This window comes from Camarhynchus parvulus, chromosome 5 (assembly GCF_901933205.1).
Source record: "Camarhynchus parvulus chromosome 5, STF_HiC, whole genome shotgun sequence".
Taxonomy (NCBI): Eukaryota; Metazoa; Chordata; class Aves; order Passeriformes; family Thraupidae; genus Camarhynchus; species Camarhynchus parvulus.
In genome coordinates, this window is record NC_044575.1 from 26,333,586 (window position 1) to 26,348,992 (window position 15,407).

Consider the following 15,407-nt stretch of genomic DNA (forward strand, 5'->3'; position numbering starts at 1 on the left):
GGAATCCTTGTGGAGGAAATGGAGCACATTCAGAAAACTCTACAAAGAGGATGATTGTGAGTAAACTTTATGACCCCAAACTTATTTGGAAAAGTGGACAAAACACACAGTATGAGGTCACTAGAAGTTGTTTATCCAAGGGGCCTAACAGGAACTCAAGGTTGAAATGGATAAACTGTTACATACTAGCAGACAACCCTCTCAGCTAAATCCGCTTCAACGTGTAATTATTGGAAAGTGGAAAATCTGACACCAGTTTACAAAATGATCCCAGGGGAACCCATGGAACTGTACATTCACAGAGCATAAAACTGATGTCAGCTGATAAATTAATAGAAGTTATAACAAAGAACAGAGCTAGCAGGCACCTGCATAAATACAGTATGTTTGGGGAAAAGTCAATAGGACTTTTAAAGGCAAATTCTTCTAAGAATATTGCAGTTCTTCAATTCACAAACATGTCAACAAAGGTAACCTGCCAGATACACTCAGATTTAGCACAACACCTCCAAAACATCCTTCATCTGAAGCTCTGAAGGAAGTTAAGCAGCCAGAAGTACAATTCTTCAATGGATGATGAGCAGGTGGTCCAAAGACAAAAGCAGGAATAAAATCTCCACCCACTGCAAGAACTGACATTAGCAGCAGAATTCCATAAGGAACCCGAATACCTCAGCACATTTATGAGCTATGCCAAAACCACAGAAGTAATGAAAGCAGATGATAAGGGTAATATAGGGTAATAAAGGACAACAGAAAACCAGAGACTTACTGCAAAGAACCACGGGAAAGCATTATAGTATTAGCGATTTATCACTAAAATGACAGTGGAGATTTAATGTAGGCAACTTAAGTGACACAGAGGAAACACAAATCCTGTCCCAATTTGCTATTTTTTATTAATTATTAATTAATAAATCATTACATTGTAGCTGATATTTAGCTCTCAAGAGCAGGATCTTGATATTATGGCTTCAAGGAAGCATTGACCAAATTCAGGGAAGAGAGACAGAGATATCTCAAGCTCAAAGGGTTCATAAACTGGAAGTGTATTGGGGGAAATTTTATTTGCCTATCTTTTAATGTTTTTTTCTAGACACCTGTTTGTGACATAGCTGTAGACAGGTTATAGGCCAAAACAAACTGGTTCTACCTGGTAAAATTGTTCTTGTTCATGTTTTCTCCCTTTCCCTCCATAGGAATAACAGTAAAATCTCTTCTTTCTCTGCACTCACAGTAATTTTTACTGTTTCTGTATGACTTTAACTTTTATGTCCTTGTGCACCTTCTGCCCTTTGTTAAAGCTGGGTAAGGCACATAAAAGTTTATTCAATAGATTAGCACTTTAAATGATAACAATGTTGAGTTATTCAGAATAAATTAAAAACCAGCATTTCCACCTAGAAATGCAGATCCATATAAAGAAACAGTGTTCAGAGGAAATGTATGACTTGGACAGATGCAGTATGTCAGGGAAACTGACAGACTGAACTTAAGTGGTGGCCAAGAAAAATTTCTCCTTTCATTCAGCATGGCTTCAAGAGGAACTATTGATTGCATGCAGGAGGTAGAGTCTAATGCTACAGAGAAATGTCAGCCTTCACAGTCTCAGGGTATTTCAGTGATATCCCTTCCCACAAAAATCACCAATATCTCCAAATTGGAGATAGGCAGGTGAACAGATGAACTGAATAGAATAAATTCAATTTCTTGTTTTTTAACATACAGTGTGATTTTTTTATTAGTTTTGAGACAGCAGGCACTCATTTAAGCAAATTTCCATCTGCAAGGGAAATGAACAAACTCGGCTTGATTTCTGGTCTCTCATCCCTGATCTTCAAAGGTGGCCTAGAAAGCAAAACACTTACTCCAAGTGATAATTGCCTCTTTTTTCCCCCACTCTCTTTTCCTTACACCTAACAACCATGTAATGTCTTCCTTTGTTAATACTTCCACTCTACTCTGTAGGTCATCTTTTACCTTAGATGACCAACTCACTAATAAAGTTTAACTTCAAGTCAGGCAAACTGTTTTCAAGCTGCATTTACTTCAGAAAGATCCTGCTTCTCACTCAGAAAGGAACAGGAATCCCAGTTCATAATTGCTGCATTCTTTCTCTGATAATATCACATTGGCTTACCATAAAGTAACCTCTCCCAGCAAAGCTAAACCACATGGCTAATACTTCTAAGACTATTGGAATATAATCCCAATATTACCGGGTTGAACGTGCCTGGGCTTGTCTGGCCCTCGCTGCCTGACCAAAGGCGGCAGCCGTGGTGTTACACCCCAGAGATACCTTTGGTTAGTTGGATGCGGCAGCTAGGCTCTTGGAACAAGTCCAGGCAACAGAACTCAGGCTGGACCTCTGATGAAGAAGCTTTAGGCGAGGCGAAGAGGAAGAAAGGAGATGGATCCGGCTAGGGGGTCATAGTCCAGAGTTTATTCCTGGGCACGCAGGCCTCTGAACGTAGCGACAACGCTGACCGGATGCCGACCGCAAGGTCCTGTGTCTTTTTAAGCTCAGGGCAAGGGGGAGGGGAAGGGGTAGGTGAGCTACCAACCAGGTAGCGGGGGCTCAGGAGACAAATGACACCTGGATGGCCCAATTGTCCCCAGGGCTGAGAGGCATCTTTTGAACTTGACCTATCAGACGACGGCCTTGCTGACTTTCTGAGATTGATGGACAGCTCTCAGCAGGAGGCAGGGAGAGGGGACAGGGGAAGTGGGAAAGCCAAGACAGGACACTGCTTCACACTGTAACATAAGACCAAAGAAAAGAGAATAATGAACTAACCAAAAATCCATTCTCTTTATTTCAAGTGATAACTCTCTCTAGCTTTGAAGCAGAAGACAGTAATTACTGCTTTGCAGATAACATCCTTAAAACCAAAGGCACTACCAGAATTCGATTATTTAATTGCCATGCTAGACTTTTCATAAGATGTGCCACAATAGGCCTGATGACTTGAACATATTAGCTCTTTCAGAAATACTTTCTACAAAGCACTTGAGTTACAGATGTTGACAGTTCTTAACAGAAGTATCTTTCATTTCTTGTAACAGTGCTCAGAAGAGCATTTACTTACTGAAAATGCAGAAGGTGACATTGTTGCTAGCATGAGCAGAAGGAACAGGTTCTTCATCTCTGCCTGTGGGAACAGAAAAATTACTCAAGATTGCTTGCTTCTTTGCTGTTTGGTGGAAAAGCTACAATACCATGAAGTAAAAATGGAAGTGGAAGTAAAATTAAGAGGAGAGAAGAAAAGCAGTTTTACCACTAAACTCCCTGGAGAGATGAAGGCATCTGCAAAGACTGAAAACACCCTGCACATAAAGCCAAGATATAATCACTGAGAGTGCTTAATTCCCTGAACTTTCCTCTGGTGTTATGAGAACACCATCCCCAGGCACAGTGGAAGGTGCATGCTGTTGCATGTCTGCCCTCCCACCCCTTTACGTATATACCTGATAAAATACTTGAGGATTGCAACGGCTTCAACCAACCCAAGGTAAAAAATTCCACAGTTAACATTTCTGTAGTCTCCATTCATCTTGTGTGGTGTGCTTGTTTAAAATGCAATAATTCTTCATGGACAGCTAGATTCCACCATGAGCAGTTACATCCCCTCTGCAGAGCTAGAAAGGAGATCAAGTCATGTAGGCTGGTATGGCAGCACACAACAGTTCCTAAATTTGGGGCATTGTCCACACTTGGGACCACAAAACTTTGTTGGTACATTCCCTGTTGCTGCTTAATCCTTCCTCTTTTGAGTTGCAGTGACACCAACCACCACTCACCAGAGCTCACAGCTGTGACAGGGACACTTCAGCCTCTACAGACTGATTCTTTCTCACCACCATTTTCTCATGACCTTGAGACCAGTTAAGCCCAGGAAAAAAAAAAAGAGAGACTAGATACTCCTGCCACAGTTTTATCTAGTTTAGGCTTCTTTCTAACTTGGAAAAGGAAAGGTAAAAGGAGAAATTTTTGTTTCACAGTGCACAAAAGTATCAAAGAAGAAATGGTTATTTAATCAGTCCCTGTAACAATATCTGTATTAACATTAAAACTTCATATATAGCTCCTTTAGCCTGGCCTATTAAATTCAGATAAAATACAGAATGTGTATCACTATTAACAATGATAACATTGATAAAAAATCATTGTTGCATGAGGATATGACATCAGAACCAAGAAATACCCAAAATGAAATTTAGTTGATCTGGTATTTGAGTATTTCAGGTTACTTTATGATGGGCAACCATTTTTCTTATAGTCTTAGGCCTCAATGAACAGATTCCATTACAATTCTCCAAGTCAGTATATACCATGGATTTTAACGCTGCCAACATTCACCATGCTGAGAATAAAGAGTTTGTTCCTAAATACTTTATCTTTCAGATGCAAAAGCTACAAAAGAAAAAATCAGTTGCACCTGTCTGTGTACAAAATAGTAATGAGCAGGGAAAATGGAATTGGGAAAAAAAACACTTATAAACTTCTCTCCCTAAACACTGAGAGCCAGTCATAAGATTCATAAGAAAATGAATATATAGGAGTTTTTTAATATGAAAAGACTATCATTAATTTTGGTTTAGTCATTCTTAGGAAACTGAGGGAAGACTGTGTATCCTCCATCACCCACAGGTACTACTACTACTCTTCCTATTCAAATAAAGGAAGAAACAACCTGGGGATACCTTCAGAAGATGTAAAGAATGCTCTCTGTGCTGTAGAGGCCAATGACCAGGTCAGGCTGGATCTCTGTCACAACTGTACCAAGCATCCTAACCTTTCTCAGAGGAAACACAGGCAAGAAGACACCCTTTTGCTACGAGATCTGTGTTAGGAAAAGGCACTGTGAAAGCAGCATCTTCCTCGAATGGTGTTGCCATCAGAGGTAAATATTTGAGATCAGCTCCTATTCCTACTACCAGGAGGGAAAAAAAAATCATCTTTTCGCCAGCACTCCTCTCTCGCATATTCCATTTCCAGCCACCTCTTAGGTCCACAGATATGGCCTTGAAAATCAAATCCTTGTTCTGCTGCTAATGAACTGTCTGCTCAGCTCTTTCTACCAACTGAGCCAAGAGGCAGACAGGGAGCTGGGACCAAACCACATTAGGCTCCTGGATAAGAGGCTAGAGGAGCAGGTTACCAGGGCTAGCAGTGCTACCATTCTCCAGGTAGTTAGAATCTTGGATGTTTTCAGCCAGGCAGCAGAAAAAGATTCTCTGAGGAGACAAGTAGAGTCAGAACTCAATGTATGGGGCAACCCTGTGCCCCAAAGCAGCAAGAGGTTACAGCTCTGATGCTTGTTTGTACTTTTGTGCCATTGCACTTGCATGTAAATTGCTATCATACGTCCCAAATTTAGCATTAAAATATTTAGACCATCCAGACCTATTAAACTGGTCAAGAGATTCCTGGAAGGATTGGCAGAAGAAAGAACAGGACCATCTGTATCCTGTGAAATTCCCCACTGGAAAAAAAGATCCTGTATTTGATTACTGAGCATCAACAAACTTGTTATTTTAAAAGCTTCCTCAGATGAAGGATTCAGCATTGATTCCTTTCACCTTAGTTTCAACCACAATAGATGGGATTGAAGAATCTGTCTGAAACCTTAAAGAAAGGGTCAAGTTCTGTTTCTGGATTTCAAGGCCCTTTAAGTCCTTGTAGGACCTGGGGTACAGCAGCATATGTTTATTCTGCTTGCTCACCATTCTTCTCACTGCAGGCTGGGTATGCAGGGGAAGGAATGAAAAGGACAGTGTTTTGCAGTTCTTTCACTTGTTACAACAGCAGCTGCTGCTCCCTGAGCCTCCTGCCCCTTTCCAGTTTTCTTCAACCCTCCCCAGCTCCCTTTTCCCACTGTGTGCTAGAACAGCATCTCCACCCCTCCTCCACCCAGAAACAGCAGCAGAGCCTGAGGGGAAATGGTGACTTTATGCTCAAGCTATGGAACAGCTGCTGGAAAGCTCACAAGGAAGAATTCCTGCCATAGTGCTAAAATAGGAAGTTATCTCAGGGAGAGGGTTTATGAGTTCACAACAAGAAAGGAACAAGCAAAATCTTTAACCAGAAATAGAGGTGTGCCAAGCTGAAACCTCTGCCCGTACACCAGAAGAGATTCAAATTGTCTAGGCAGTCACATCTGGCATTAAGTGCTCAGGTGAGGTGAATAAAAGGCTTGAAGTGGGGAGTGGTTCCAGCCATCTGTGAGCTTGGTCAAAAAGAATCAACTTCAGAGTTGAGCTCTGGACTGTTTTCTCGAGGAGATGCTGACCCAAGCTTCTCCAAACACTGGGAGAAATTCAAACTGGGATCTAACTTTAACAGCTCAGGAACCTTCAATTCCAAAACAGGAGGGTGAGAGGACCACAGAGGAGATAACTGGAGTTTCCTAACTGAACAGAACACAAGAACACCATTACCACTGGAAACTGGGATAAGCACCCTTATTTCAGGGCTTAACACTGAACTTAGGAAAGAACCTTCTGCCTTTACAAACAGAAGTTCTAGAAAAGACAGGTGAGCAGACTTGGAGACTTCTCTATAGTGGAGCCAGCAGTGAGCTGCTGTAAAAATTTAGTTTGAAACTCTTATCTAGGGCCAGGCAGGCTTAGCAAGATCAGTCAAATTTTCATGAAGACCAGGAGTATGTTTTAGAGTCAAGGACAGTTCTAATGACTCCTATATTTACTTTATGTGTGTAAATCCTGCCTTCCAATGCACAAATAAAATTGCTTACTTAAACTTGGCCACTTTTTCAAACAACCTCTTAACATCCATGTTCTTGGGGAAACATATATACATTGCCTGTGTATATATGAAAAAATATGTGTATATATGAAAAAATAACTTTGAATCAGTTGTCTAATTTCAGGGTCTCAAAAGCAATAAAATTACATTTTGAGGGAAAAGATACTGACCAGGATGAAGAGATGTGTTGAACTTTTATTCTATTTAGTTGATTACTTTTTCTTTTCAACAGGAAGGAAATCCAAACTTAAAAGTAATGTTATGAATAACTTAGCCTTGTGTAAGCAAGAACTTAAGCTGTTTAGGCACTACAGAATCAGATCACAAAGTCAGAATAAAACAAGTTTCATGAGTTCCATTGCTCACACATGTATCAGGTTTTCTCTATTCTTTTTGAAAATAATTGGACAGCCAGTGTTACTCTCTGTTTAGCACACAAGACAGATCAGCCTTCTTTGGCCCGTGAACCACATTTCTAAATCATCTTTGCCCAAAAACACATATGACATGTGTGATCATATGTGTGAGTCAGGGACTGTTCTAGGAGTGGTTCGTAGGCAGAAGGCAAAAAGACCCCTTCAGGGTTCCTCCTTGTGTAATCTAGATGAGATTTAGCTGGACATGCAGGTAAGTGGCAAAGCCACCCAGCACTACTGACTTTGGCAGGTCCTTACAAGTAATTTCATTTCCCTTTTGGGAATTTGAATTACTCAGTTTGAAGTAACCCTGACACAGAAGCTTCCTTTGCATGCACAGCTTCTGAGATACAGGTTGGCCACTCTGGCAATAAATATTTACCTGCTGCAATATAAACAGAAAAGGCTTATTGTAAAGTTTGGCACATGCAGCACAAAACCAGGTGTTGCCACAGGGATCCCACTACTCACAGGTTTTCAGAAATTCCTTCCCTTTCCTCCACGCACTCCCCTTTAAGACATCAGATCTCACTTTGATGTTTTATTTTTAGAAATTTGGTTGAAGGAGGTGGGAAGCCAGAATGGGCAACATATCATCATCCTATTATTCACTGACAGAAATTTTTGAGTCATTGACTGAGAGCAGTCTTTGAGCTTTTAGATTCACTACATTTTCTAAAAACATTATGATTTTGCTTTGCTCTAAAAACCATCCAGCATATCTTTGTTCCAGCTTGCTTTTGTTTGCTTTGACAACTGAGAAGCACATTTTAAGTTTTTGCTGGAAGAATTAAAAAGGAAAAAGATACACACAGAAAAAGAAGCTAAGATGAAGGTGGGGAGACAAAGGGGCTCCGTGGAACAGGGGTCAAGGTATAGAAAAAAGTCCCTTTGCTTAGGATGTGAGCTGAGTGAGGAGAGCACAAGGACCGCATCACACGGCCTAGAGGAACCAGGAAACAAATCACCACTTTAGGCAGATGGTATCACATTCAAGATACTTCTTAATATGCCTGTTTTCTTCCCCAAACACAGTAAATCATCCCTTTTTTGGACAGATTTTCAAAGAAAATTGTGTGTCTTATGTCCTTTGGGTTAGGGCAGACAAGCCAAATAATGTCTATGTGCCCATTAAAACAGAAGGATGATGAACTTCCTTTGTCTTGACCATGCCATGAACCATATCCATGAAGAGCTGCTTGTGTACAAAGCAAAGGATAAATGTTTATAAATGAGTGCAAACACAGGTCTGGCCGAAAGGGCTTACTGGGAAAGGAGAGAAAACAAAGAAAACACATGTTGTCTGAGCATAAGTTTTATGGTGGTGTCTTTACCATTGGTGTCCATATTTAATAATTCATTCTAAATACATGTTAGAAGTTGAAGAATCCTCATCAAGAAAGTAATCCCACTGGGATACACTTTCAGCCATGTTATGCATATTATGGAAGACAAACTTTCAGCTAAAATATCTTTAAAATTCACCTTGTTAAATAAAAAAAAAAGTTTGAAAAACTTACTAACAAGCACAGCAGCAGAGTACCAGCTGGCTGGAGAACTGAGTAGTGGTAACACAGAAGCATCCTTGAGCCTGCTCTATCAATGGCTTTCAACTCAGCCTTCAGGCTTATTCCTAAACATGAATCTGCACCAGGCCATCACTTCATGTGGTTGACAAAGACTGACAATATTTTTTTACAGAGGACTTGTACAGTAAAAGAAAGTTCAGCAACACCTGGGGAAGCCCCAGCAATGTCTGGATACTGAAATCACACAAAACAGTAGCTGAAAAATCATTAGGCTCAAAAGCAAGATCAACACACAGAGATTCTAGTAAGGCCTCACACCATACCCTATCAGTGGGTGGGGAAGATGCAGACCTGCCTCTTTCTGGCTCTCCAAAATCCACAATGATGTATCTCAGGCTTGGGTCAGTGAAGCACCATCTTCCAAGCAAATGTAATCACTATGCCAGCCCTTTGCAGGAGCTAATACAGTATTTCATGAGGGCAATTTTCTGTCTACCTATTAATATCAGCTCAGATTCAATTTTATGCAACTAACCTCCCACTATTAGGTTTGCAGCGAGAGATTTATTATAAGGAGTAAAGATAGGATTCTGACTTCTATTTTGGTAGTCTCACTGTGCTTAGCTGTTAATTAAATCTGGGAGCATGTAGGGATAATGACAAGCACACAGACTGATTTAGACACTGCTAAAAGAAGCCACACACTGCCTGTGGAAAATACATGACAAGGATATAATACTCCAAACACCAGCATAATTGAAGAGGAATGGTTAACAATCGTTTGCATTTACTACTGTCCTGTCACAGCTTAAGCTTCACTTCTATGAGTTATTTATCCTGACCTGAAATATCACATGACACTGAGCACTGGTGCTGTTTATAAATAATAGAATGGATTGGGTTGGAAGGAACCTTAAAGATCATTTAGTTCAACCCCCCTGCCATGGCCAGGGACATCTCCACTAGAGCAGGTTGTTCAAAGCCCAATCTGACCTGGCCTTGAACACTTCGAAGGATGGGGCATTCCCAGTTTTACTGGCCAACCTGTTTAGTGCCTTACCACTTTATGAATAAAGATTTTCCTCCTAATATCTAGTCTAAATCTGCCCGCTTTTAGTTTAGAACCATTACCGCTTGTGCTATCACTACCCACCGACATAAAAAGTGACTCACCATCTTTTTTTTAAGTCCGCTTTCAATACCAGAAGGCAGCAATAAGGTCTCTCTAGAACCTTCTCTTCTCCAGGCTGAACAACACCAGCTCTCAGCCTTTCTTCACAGAAGAGGTGCTCCAGCCCTCTGAGCATCTTGTGGCCTCCTATGGACCCACTCCAGCAGCTCCATGTCTTTCTTATGGTGCCCAGACCTGGACACATTATTCCAGGTGGGTTCTCACAAGGGCAGAACAGGAGACTCTCCTCCCTTCCCCTGCTGGCCATGCTGCTCTGGATGCAGCCCAGGATGTGGTTGGTTTTCTGGGCTGTGAGCACATCCTGGCAGTTCATCTCCAGCTTTTCATCCAGGAGAACTGCCAAGTTCTTCATATGGGACCACATCAAGAGCCTTACAGAATTCTAGGTAGCTGACATCAGTCAGTCTTCCCTTGTCAACCACTGCAGTCACTCCACCACAGAAGGGCACCAGGGTGGGCAGGCAGGATTTGCTCTTTAGTGAAGCCATGCTGGCCTATCTTGCATTACCTCCTTGTCTTTCATGTTTCCGCACTGTGTCCAGGAGGATCTGCTCCACAACCTCCCCTCTGTGCACCAGGCACAGAGGGGAGGTTCACTAGTGTTTAGTTCCCTGGGCCTTCCTTTATCCTGTTTTTAAAAATAGGAAAAATGTTTCCCTTTGTCCAGTCACTGGGGAGTTTGCCCGACTGCCATGACTTTTCAAATATCATGGAGAGTGGCTTGACAACCACATCAGTCAGTTCCCTCAGGACCCTGGCATGCATCTCATCAGGCCCCACAGACCTGTGCCTATTCAGTTTCCACAGGTGGTCTCAAACCTGCTCTTCATTTACAGTGGGAGGGACTTCACTTCCCAACCCCCACCTGAGCATGTTACCCAGCTGACACTAAACTCTTACAATTCAAAATGTTGAGAATTCTTTAGGAAAATATAGGGTTTTCATGCTAGAAGATTGCTTCAAATTTATTTAAGTTTATTCCATCCTAAATATAAACACAGTAATTTCTGTGCTGTGCAATGGGTTAAAAATAAAAATAGAGTGTTATTTCAAGAGGAGATTTTAAAACCATGTAAATTTTTCTCTGCCTCTCTTTGCAAGATTCATATCTCTGTTCACTGAGAGGATGTTAGCACTACATTCAACAGTATGCTTGTAGTATATATGCACAGGGAACACCTGTAAAACCTTTAAATAAATTTTCTGGGGGACTAATAATAGACAGGGAAACACAAGACTATTTACCCTGAACCTCTTGTGGGTTTTGATTGCTGCTGCCTCTACATTGTTTCTGGAAGCCAAGATAGTATTTTTCATTTAAAGCTAACTCAGTTATATATATATGTATATGTAAACATGCCAAGCACACCAAACACACCACACTTGTACAGGTACATCTCTTCCCTAAGGAATTGCTCCTACAGACTGTGATGCAGACACACCTTCAGCGGTATGAGGCAGAAATTCCCCCAGAGAAATCTGTGGGCTTGCTAACATTACTGTGCAAGAGAAAGATGAGTAACATGAGGTGAACTAAAAGAAACAAAAATGGAACAAAATCACAACCTAAACCAGAACTTTAGATTAACAAATTTAGGAGGGAGAATATGTGCTAGTGGAATTGGGGCTGCTGTCTCTGAGAATACTGGCCCTAGCATCTTTCATCTGTCACTAAAAATTAACTTCATAAAAAATGATCTTAGGAGGGTGTGATCACACTGCAGTACCTGGAGAGCTCTCAAAGGAAGCACATGCTCAACGGTGTGATCACAGTGAAATGACAACAGTGTGATCTAAAAATAAATTTGTTCTCTGCTCTGAAGCTGGTTTCTCCCACAGATGCCCAAACCAGAGCCTCCAATTACTGCTTTAAGGGCTAGGCAGAGAAATAAACAATCTGTGAATGGCACTTGTTTTCTATACATCACATCTGCATGTCAGGAAGGTGAGCTTGTTACTGTGTGAGAAAGCATAAACAAATGATTTGATCATAGGCTATGCATATGAGTAGGCACCCACTCAAGTACTTTTATATTAAAGTCCCTTCCCAAATACCTAGCAACCCTTATTATTCATTGTCCAAGACAAGACTGGACCACAACAAATCACAGTTCAGATCCAGGAGTGCTGAAAAATGAGCCTGTGAAGCTGTATCCAGCAGAGCATCATTCTGAGAGAAATAAGTCCTTTTGACAAGTCCATCATACAGTGGGCATAACTGCAAATGACTGTTCTGAATCCAAGCAATCATCTGTCACTGTCTGGGCTCAGCAGCTGTGCCAGGTACACTGCAGGGCTCACAGCACTTCTGCATCATCCTTCCCACAGACCAAAGAGCAAAGCAACCTATTTCCTCTGGTGCTTACTGAGCATCAATATGCCACTGGGAAAACACTTCCCCTTCATTTAGCTGATGATGAGCCCGTAATTCTAATTGTGAGAAGTGCTGTAATTGCACCCTGTGTTTTCTAGGTGCTGTTATCCTACAAAATAGAGCTCCTATCCTCCTACAAAAAAAGCTGTTTGTTTGCTGCGAATTATAAGTCACTAGGTACATACATGAATGAACAAAATGGTGAACCTCTTATTAATGTTTAAGGTCCCCACTGAACAAACAGAAAGCCTTCTGGTAGCCTAAGATCTACATGTCCTGAGGCACAGAACAGTATTTTGCCTTATTTACTCTCTATTCAGAAGAAAGAGTCCACAATCAAGATCAGGTTCATTTCTTTTTTTTTTCTTTATTTTTTTTTTTCCTTTTTGAGTTTCCTATTCAACAGGACAAAAAGAATAAACTTTGCACCTTTGACTCAAAAGGAGATACCAAGAAAACCAGTTGCAACAACATAGATGCTTTCCAGTTTTCTCAACCCTTTTAACAAGTCTGGACATGGCCATACACCTAGACACCAAAAGAATTTTGATGCCTAATTTGAGAAGCAATTAATCCCTGAAGCAGCTAGATTAGGTGGGATCTACCTGCTCTCTGCTTTACCAAGCTGGTAAGCAGCTGGATCTGAGAGCCCGTCCCAAAGCCAAAGGGAAGTGGTCTGCATCAGAAGTTACTGCACTTACTGAACAGCAACATTTGCGATCATCCATTCCCTAAGTTCTTTACACAGTGATGGCTACTTTCCCTTAAAATTGAGACAATTTTGGTTTTTGCCTAATATTCTTTTAAATGTAAATACATACAGAGACCAGGAAACAAAGCTCTACATCCTTGCTTGAAAATCACCTCAAATCACTCATCACATATCTTCGATCAAATACTACATTCAGAATGGATTGTTTACTAGCAATCAGATTTGGAATAGGCAAATGCTACAAATAAACTATCCCAAGCCCAGCATTTCTGGGCTGCCATCAAGCGCTTAAACTCATGGAGAAAAATATTTCAAAACCAAACACCTCTAAGGTTTCAGGACACTTCACACTGTATAAGAACCTAAAAATAGACCCAAAATACAAGTCTAAGTTATCTCACACTGGACAGAAAAAAAAGCACAAAGCTTACAGAGATAGAAAATTTGCTCTGTTTTAAATCTTTTTTCATTTTACCAATCAATTAATTCACTGACATGAGCAAATATTAGTTTAAGTTAGTGCCTTATCAAAGACACTTGGTGACTTTATCCACCCTTGTTGCCCATCACAAACACCTCCCTTTGCTCCCCTCCCTGTAAGGGTACAGCATCTGTCCTGGAAGCCCAGAGTAAGGCTGCCCAGCACACACATGGCTGTGTAGCACATTGGCCCATCCTCACACTGCACCTGGGAAAGAATTGCTTTTCATGGCTGCAGAGACTGGGAATGCTCTGGCATTAAAGTGTGTGGTACATCTCTGGGAAGCCAGGATAAAAAAAGTGTAAGCTGCAGGCCAGTTTACAAAGGAGCGGTTGAAAGGCCTCATAAGTACAATGTAGAAAGGGTAAACGTGTGTTTGTGTAGACACTTTACAAAGTAACAAACAAAGGCGTTTGCAAACTCATTTTAAGGTCTCTACAGGGAGACCTAAAGAAGCACACCATCTTCCTAAGCTCCTGTACTAATACTAGCTATTCCTAGTCCTAGGGACTCCATTCAAAGTTAACATTTCCTTCATCAAAGCTTTGAAACTCAGTTTCAAATCACCCGCTCCTCTACTTGCACCTGACCACCCACTCACAAGGAGCACCCAGCGCACCAGGCAAACCTCCTGCCCTCCCACATCGCTTCCAGACCATTACCTCCGTGCCAGGACAGGTCTCTGCATCCCTGGAGCTGCCACCTTGGCCTGCCTCACACCTCAGACTCCCTCAGGGATGAGACCCGGTCCCCTTTCACAGACAGGTCTGGTGGCTCCGGCGGCATGGTCTGGCCGGGCCTCCCTCCCGGCTCCCCTCACGCCGCTGAGGCAGCACGGGGTGACGCGGGGCCACAGCCTGCCCTCAGCACCTGCTGGCCCCCGAGCAGGAGCGGAGCTCTGCAGGGCTGACAGCCGGGGGCTGCAGGAGCCGTAGCGCCCAGGCAGGCTTTGATCCTGCGTGCCAGAGCTCCGTTTCTGCCGTCAATAGCCCCGCTGCCTTTGCCTCGCTGCCCGTGCTAAGGGAGCGTGTGTGTGACCCCGGCGGGCTCGCATCCCCACATCCTGTCGCATCCTGTCACCCTGGCACCGCCCGGGCACCTCCTGCTCCCCCCAGCCGGGTCAGGAACAGCGCTGGAAGTCCCACCGGGATTAACTGCGTGCCAAAGGTACGCGTGTTCACCAAACTCATGGAGCATCTTCTTCCCTCCTTTCTGAGAAATAAAATTCTGCAGTCATAAAGACTCTGGTCTCTCCTCTCCCCTGTACTCTTTTAACTGAAAGGAAAGAAAAAAAGGTGGGAAATGAAAAATAGTTTAAAGCACAGGAACAGCACTGAAATGACTATTAGAGAATAGATATCCAGGTAGAGGGATAAGGAGACAGCCCAGAACACAAAGCCAGCTCCTACCTTCTGCATGTGCCTGTGACAGGTGAGCACAAAAGTTGGACACACTCTGCACTCAAGCTCCAGAACCCACTTTCCAATCGTTCTTGTTGAAACAGTGGCACTTCAGTGCTCCTCTCCCCTGCTTCTGTTTGGTTACTAATCCTTACTGCACAGGAAAAGCAGAGTTGTGTTTCATTTAACCCCTTCAGCCTCTCAGTTTCTTCTCAAGAATTTTCACTTTTGCTTCGAGGAGCCAGCGCCGTAAGCATGCACACAGGCACGCCTGCCATGGAATTGTTTCTGTAGCTTCTGTAGTCCGTGTGTGAGCACACACATGAGCTCCAAACTGTGCCTAAAATTGTTGCAGGGGTGGAGCCCTTTGTAACTAGTTTTATTTTAGCTGTAGGCATCATATCAAAAGAGAGACAGCTATCCACAGATCCCTTCAGTATTCATTTTCAGTAAGTTCTTAACTTTGAAAAAAAAATATTTAACTTCACATTTCCTTTAAAACTACAGCCTGAATCACAGTTCACAAATAAGTTT

At 42.2% G+C, this 15,407-nt stretch overlaps 1 protein-coding gene across 8 annotated transcripts in view; it reads right to left on the reverse strand.

Moving 5' to 3' along the window:
• PAPLN (papilin, proteoglycan like sulfated glycoprotein) overlaps nucleotides 1-15,195 on the reverse strand; it is a 50,217-nt gene extending 35,022 nt beyond the window's left edge. For 6 of the 8 annotated variants that reach the window (XR_004060778.1, XM_030949813.1, XM_030949811.1 and 3 more), the window contains exons 1-2: nucleotides 3,279-3,382; nucleotides 3,090-3,152 (exon numbers count right to left, since the gene is read on the reverse strand). Coding sequence is in view for 6 of the 8 variants with exons in the window: in XM_030949813.1 (XP_030805673.1) it covers nucleotides 3,090-3,152; nucleotides 3,279-3,335 (120 nt within the window). In the remaining 2 variants the exon portion in view is untranslated. Of the gene's footprint in view, nucleotides 1-2,299; nucleotides 2,544-3,089; nucleotides 3,153-3,278; nucleotides 3,383-14,882 lie in introns of those variants that run through there. The other 2 variants (XM_030949812.1, XM_030949815.1) reach the window with 2 other exon arrangements.
• Nucleotides 15,196-15,407: the final 212 nt, after the last annotated feature.